The sequence below is a fragment of the Erythranthe guttata genome, chromosome 5 (assembly GCF_056151865.1).
Source record: "Erythranthe guttata isolate IM_541 chromosome 5, IM_541, whole genome shotgun sequence".
Classification (NCBI taxonomy): domain Eukaryota; kingdom Viridiplantae; phylum Streptophyta; class Magnoliopsida; order Lamiales; family Phrymaceae; genus Erythranthe; species Erythranthe guttata.
The window spans coordinates 5,087,635-5,094,471 of record NC_142537.1 but is presented as its reverse complement, the minus strand read 5'-3'; the positions used below and the strand labels follow the sequence as shown (position 1 = coordinate 5,094,471).

The following is a 6,837-nucleotide window of genomic DNA, read 5'->3' as shown; positions in this document are numbered from 1 at the left end:
CGAGTGTGTGAGGTATGTGGTATTGTCACGTGGAGTATTTTCAGAGACTTCATCCACACCGTTGATTGCCCTCTCTTCCACTTTGAAGAAGAAATTTGGAGAAGTCGATTTTATCCTTTTTATTCCAAACAAAAGAAAAATTAAGAATATTAAATTTTGATACTGCTATAAGCTATTACTGAAACTCCCTCTACCATTTTTTTTTAATTAGGATAGGTCCAGTCCCTTTTCACTTATTGCTGAGAAGTCCAGTTTTTATCTAATTCTAAATTTACCCTCTTTACTATCCACTATCCCTATTTTAATGCATCTTTTTTATTTGTTTTAATTATAATTTTCCGTTATTTTTTTAATATTTATTTTTTAAACATTTTTTTTAATTTTCATTTTTTTTTAATTGTCAGTTATTGGGTTTTCAAATCAACTATTAAATTTTCGAATACAACTATAAAATTTCTCGAATCAACTACAATATTTCTTAAACAACTACAATTTCATTTTTTTTCTTGACTTATTTTTCATAATCAGTTACAAAATTACTTAAAACAACTATTTTTTTTTTTCGTTTTCCCCCCAAATCGACTATTATAAGATAACTCTAAGACAACCACAAAAAATAGTGGTTTAAATATAGCAAGTTTACCAAAAATAAAAATGACTACAAATTAACGAGATCTACTATAAAAACATAAAAATCAACTACAAAATTGAAGAAATCCACTACAATAAATCGACACAACTATAAACTATCGAAAACAACTATAAACTATCAAAAATAACTATAACATGTTGAAATCAACTATTAAACTGCTCCTCAATTACCCTGTAATAAGCTACGAATTCATGCAAAAAATAATTGAAAAGACATAAAAAATAGTCTGAAATAAAAAATGCAAAACGTATTTGGGATGCTCTGCAACCCTAGGCACGAGATCCATTATTAACATTTTCTATTCCTTCACTTTTTCGTTTGCACTTTTGTAGAGATCCGTCGTCTGCGTCGAATCTAAACTGACACGGAGGAGTGTTGGTGGTGGGCCGATAAAAGGGCAACGATGGCGGCGCGGTTGTGGCTTTTGGTTGAGAGCAACGGCGCCAGTGACTTAGATAGGGAACCACGGGGCTACGGTGGTTGGGTAGAGAGCGGCGAAGCGGCTGTGGCTAAGGTAGAGAGCGGTGGAGGACGAGCAATTCTAAATCTCTGGTGGAAGACATGGAGAAGCAGCTGTGAAGAGAGAATAGAGAAGGAAGAATAAGGGGATAATAAAATTAGGATTTCACGTAATAAAATATTTGAAAATATATGGCATTTGAGGATAAATTAGGTATATTAGATTATTAGTTTGTTGGATGTTTATTTAATTAAATAACAAGGGGGTTTTCACTAATAAGGGAAAAGGGACTGGATCAATTCTTATTATACCTAATAAGTTAGGGGATTTTCACTAATAATCCCTAAAATAATCATAAATGTAGAGTAAAAAACATTTGCTCAATAAATTTATAAAGGGCAAATTGCACTTGACCCCCTCAAGAAAATACATTTTTGCACTTTCCCCTTAAAAATATAAAATTAGACTGTCTCTCTTCGAAATATACAACTCGGTGCACTTTGCCGCAAATGTGTATTTTTGGTCTAATTCTCGCCGGATTATGGGTATATATGTCATTTTGCTTTTTCCACTTTTAAAATCCACCTTTCATAGTTACTTAAGATTCCCAAATTAACAAAAACTTTTTCCCAAATTGATGAAATTCTCTTGCAAACTAGACGGAATTCTCTTCCAAGTTCGACAAAATTTGTTCTTTGCTCTTCAAAATCACGGTAATATGTGGTGAAAAAAGGTCAAATGACATTTATAGCCTTAAAGGACGAAATCACCCTTCCAATTTACTCAAACCCGACGAGAATTAGACGGGAAATACACATTTGGAGCAAAGTGCACCGAGTTGTATATTTTGAAAGGGAACAGTCTCATTGTAGCATTGAGGGGGAAAATGAAAGAAATACATTTTTTTAGGGGACGAAGTGCAATTTACCCAATTATAAATTTCGTACGAAAGGGTGGTTTACATGGTAGGTTAAAATCGTCATTTTGATAGTTGATGGATATTGCTTGAAGCACCTTTCTATGAGGTAGTGTCAAGTGTTTGGTATAAAACATTTATCATCTAAATCACAATTAGCAAAATATATTTATTATCCCTTCAAACAATTTGTGGAGCCCCCGGGTAGACCGGTCAGAAACCCGACCCACCAGTTCGATCAATATGACCATTGGCAAACGGCCAACAAATCGCGACCCTTCATCTTCAACAAATCGTGGCATTTTTATAATATTCGTAAGCCTGGGGTCTCGATTGCAATCAATGGAATGTGATAATAAGACACTTGCCTTTAGAACAAAAAAAAAAACTATAATGAAACAAGTGCTTACACAAGGAAATATCCTGCAAATACATCACCAAAGGAACAAAATACGCGCCCCTAAAAGGAAACCATTTCCAATTAATAACCTGACCTCTCGAATTCTGTGTCCTCGATTACACTGACATCATCTTCGTTTAAGGCGCAAAAAGAGAAACAAAAAGAAAAGGGAGAAAATTATCGTGATTTTCTCTTATTCTTATTCTGTGAAGGTTTTTGACTCCTTGGCTTGACGACTTCCATGGAGGTGTTTGGCAGGTTCGGTTGAGGTTCTTCAGGAAGAGTGGTGATCAGAAATTTCTTGTTAGAGCCAACGATGTTACATATTTGCTTCAGCATACTCCTACCCCTCATCCACTTCAGCATCAATTTCATGTGCGTTTTGCTGCTTAGTCCACTTATCCCAGCATCCTGCATTATTCGAATAATTGTATTTTCATGACCGATATGCAACTTTTTATGCAGAAAGAAAGAAAAAAAACATGTCTGAGAGTAAGTTTAAATCTAGCCATGCAGATGAAAGTTTTCGACACATATAGACATTTTGATCTGATGGTCACTCAATGAAGAATCGAGAACAACGCCATATCCGTCATTAATAAAGATGTCACATGTGCATAGACTACGTGTTTAAGAGAATCGGAGAAGGGGAAGAAAAAACCCCTAATTATAATGAGATTAAATGGTGGCTTATGAAGATTAACAATGTAAAAGCCGTAGTCATATGTTGTTATTATCGCAGTGGTGACTCAGTTCTTGGCCATTTAAAGAATCAATGACAAAGTTTTAACTCACATAAGTGTTGCATCAAAAATGAATGGTCAAAAGATAAGCATGAGGAGCAACGACCTTGTTCTATATATATATATATATATATATATATATATATATATATATATATATATATATATATATCAATTGATGACAGAAAGAGGGGGCAAACTTACATGCATGGAACAAGAATGCAACAAAAAAACTACCAAATTGTTCACACGATAATGCAATGCCCGTACAGCGTACTGTTTTATGAGTGACTACTGCTTATAATTGATGGAAGATTTATCCATACTATCTTAGTTCTCGAAAAATGTTCCAACTTTTAGCAAACTAACCCAAAAGACAAGAGCCGTGTAGTAATAAATTGCAGAAGTGAGCACTATGCCAGTTGAATGGTGTGAGTTTTTCAGTAAGACTAAAATTAGCACATGCCAATCGCCAAGCATATAAAAGACTGTCCTCATTCCGACAAAACACATATGAACTAAATTAGGATTCATCTCGTGAGTCATGCCAGCTAAACTTCAAATAACTATGTTTAACTGAAGGAATGATGAGTTAAAGCTTTAAAACCCTCTGCGATACATAATACTTGGGGCATCATAAGAACGAGAAAAAAGAGTCGAAGTATGCAAATCTGGACAAATTTAGTAGACATTTGAAGGCCATAGGAAATCTCAACAAAAGAATCTTACACTCTATCTCAGATACACGTCTCAATCAAAACCCCAAGTTATATACAAGATAACGAAATTTCGCAGACTTGGGTATGAAACATAGCCAGAATTTCACTTTAGCACATTATTCGTATTTCGAGATACTGAACCGTGATTATGAAACATTTCCTTCATCCAAAACAAGATCAGAAGTGATACGAAAATCACTCGGCGACAAAAGTGTAACACTGTTATAAATTTCAATCAAGAGATGATTTTTTTCTCGAATCCATTCGGACCTAAAATTTTTGAACTTCAATCAATATCACTTTTCAATTCAAACCCATTTCCTAACAGAGATCTTACAACACGGATCCAAAATCACTCGCCCAAAAAAAAAAAATAGGGCAAATCTAAGCGAAAACCCCATAAATAAGGCACTAAATCAAAACATTAAATTAAATGATGCAAACCTTGGCGTGATTCCAGGCGTTGCCTATGGAGAGAGGGCCATGGCTTTTGATAACGCCGTAGAGATCTTCGGCGATGGAGGCGGCCTCGACAAAAGGGACCCTAGGGTTTATTTTTCTCAAATTGGGGGCCCGCTTCCTCGAATTCGTAGTGAAATACCGCAGCATCGTCGTCGTCATCTTCATCATCCCGTTTCCATTAGCGTTCCACATTTTTCAGTTTGTCCAAAACCAGCGAATATTTGCTAGCTCACTCAAATTGGGGGTTTCGGAGAAATGAAAAAACCCTTCTTAAATCTTTGGGGCTTATAATTCTTTTGCAATGTTATTTTAATAATAGTCTTTGTCAAAAATAACCCTGCAATTTTGTTGATTGAAATCATTGAGAAAAAAAAAAAAAATGTTTCAATTTTTTATGGGGCGTGCTAAATCCTATACTAAAATTTACTAAATCCCAACATAAATTAAAAAACAAAAATCTCTCTCTATTCATATTCTCTCTACTTTCTCTCTAAAATGATTTTATTCAAGTCACTGAAAATTCATTAATTTTTTAGGTGAATAATCATAAAAAATGAGTTTAGTTTTATTTAATATTTATTCAATTTCATTAAGCCTTTTTAATTATTCAAATTCATATCAGTTCGATTTTTTTCCTCAAATTCTAACTTTATTTTAGTTTGAACATGTGAAGATTTTTGTCAAATTCAAACCTGGAATGCTAGGGACGTTTTTAGTGTATGATTTTGTGAAAAAAAAATTAGAGAAAAAGAAGAGTGGGAAAGGAGAAGAGAAGATTTTATATAAAATATTTTTAATTATGTGCATGATTTGGTAAAATCAGTGTGGAATTTAACATTTCAGTTTTTTAAGATAGTTGTGGCTTTTTGTTCACTTTTTTATTTCAACTTGAATCACTGAATTTTGTATAAAAAAATATATGATCAAAATGGTACACTATAATTGTTTCAATTTATTATCCATCTTAAGATGTTTACTCTAAATTAATTTCAAAACAGAAAATAGAATATATCCAAACACAAAATTTATAGATCTAATTGTTGTCTTTACGTCCTAATTTGAATTGTTTAAATTAGATGAAAATCATTTTTTTTTTTTTTGAACAAGATGAAAAATCATTACGATCAAATAAAAATGATGTATTGGTACGCAGTTTTTGTTCAGCTTCTTAATTACTTTGATTTTCGACACTATTTTCAATTTGAACTTAAAAGCATCGGAATTGAAAATTATATTTGCATGAACATTTGTAACCAAAGCTGAAATCGCAAGTGATGATGCTAATTACTTAGATCACCTGGGGTAGTGTATAAAATGAACTGGGAGAGCAAAGCAGATCAGTAGCTTGACAACTTGATGATCCTGAGGTACCTGCGATCACAGAACACATGAACTAAGCCGGGGGTTGATCCGGCGGAAACCCTTCCGACGCTCAAGTCAGACGTGCTGATAGTAGAAATAGTCCAGAGAATACAATTAATAATATTGCTCAGATAATATGACGTACCTTAAGGAATGAGTTCAAACATTTATTTATAGCTTAGTTGAGATTGTCGGACCCAAACCTTACTTAAAGGTGATTGGGCCTCGGTGATAGTGGTCTTCGACATTGGGCTCGTGGCCCAGTAGGTAAATAATTTGTAGGCCCATTGGGTTGGGCCAATTAGGCATATCATTAAGCCCCCCACTCTCGAGTCGATGTGGGGGCCATGTTGAAATGGGTGACATATCGTGTCGAGAGTAAAACTTGTAGTAGTCGATGGTGTGCGATAACGCGTTGGAGCGTGTGTCGGAGGGGCGTGAATGCGCATTGGTGCATAGCGCGACCAAGTTGTCGCGATGTAAGTTAATTGAGTCGTCGGTTTTGTCCCGCGACGATGTAGCAGCGAATTATCTCCTCGTGGGAGTTGTCTCGTCGTGGGGTAATAGTGTTGATCAAGTTATCTCCTCGTAGGAGTTGTCTCACGATAATGTAGTAGCACGGATCAAGTAATCTCCTCGTGGGAGTTGTCTCTGGGGTAATAGAGTTGATCGAGTTATCTCCTCGTGGGAGTTGTCTCGTGATAATGTAGTAGCACGGAACTAGTATTCTCCTCGTGGGAGTTGTTATTTATCGACATTGTCAATGTTTTGACGCGTTGCTTGTATGTATTTACATATAGCTTTGTGCGTGATGTACTTGAAGAGGGGATCAGGCTCTCAAGAGTTTTTTTATGGGGATCGTGCCCCTTGTTAGACCTCGTGGGTCGTAAGTATGTTTGGACCGTGGCCACGTTTTAATGAAGGACCCGTCGAAAACAAGTAGATAAATTTTGAGTAATCAAGCTGGCCAGGCTATATAGATTCTCATAATATCTCTAAGTGTTTCTAGGGTTGTAATCGTGCTAACTTGAGCTTGCGATTATGTAGTGCATTGCGAGCGAGTTTTCTCTTCAAGAGAGTTGTCTTGCAGCGAAGTTGTAGGAGCATTGGATGACGCGCGATT

General features: G+C 35.4%; 1 protein-coding gene across 1 annotated transcript; it reads right to left on the bottom strand.

Moving 5' to 3' along the window:
* Nucleotides 1-2,397: 2,397 nt before the first annotated feature.
* On the bottom strand, nt 2,398-4,658 carry LOC105962409 (tumor necrosis factor receptor family protein). The gene is made up of 2 exons (XM_012986716.2): nt 4,335-4,658; nt 2,398-2,839 (listed from the first exon to the last, which is right to left on the bottom strand). The coding sequence occupies exons 1-2, from the start codon at nt 4,542-4,544 to the stop codon at nt 2,606-2,608; spliced, it is 444 nt and encodes a 147-aa protein (XP_012842170.1). The 5' UTR covers nt 4,545-4,658; the 3' UTR covers nt 2,398-2,605.
* Nucleotides 4,659-6,837: the final 2,179 nt, after the last annotated feature.

Coding starts and splice junctions, on each gene's coding strand:
- LOC105962409 (XM_012986716.2), bottom strand. CDS start 4,544: ATGTGGAACGCTAATGGAAACGGGATGATGAAGATGACGACGACGATG. Junction 2,840..4,334: donor ACGCCTGGAATCACGCCAAG/GTTTGCATCATT, acceptor CGAATAATGCAG/GATGCTGGGATAAGTGGACT.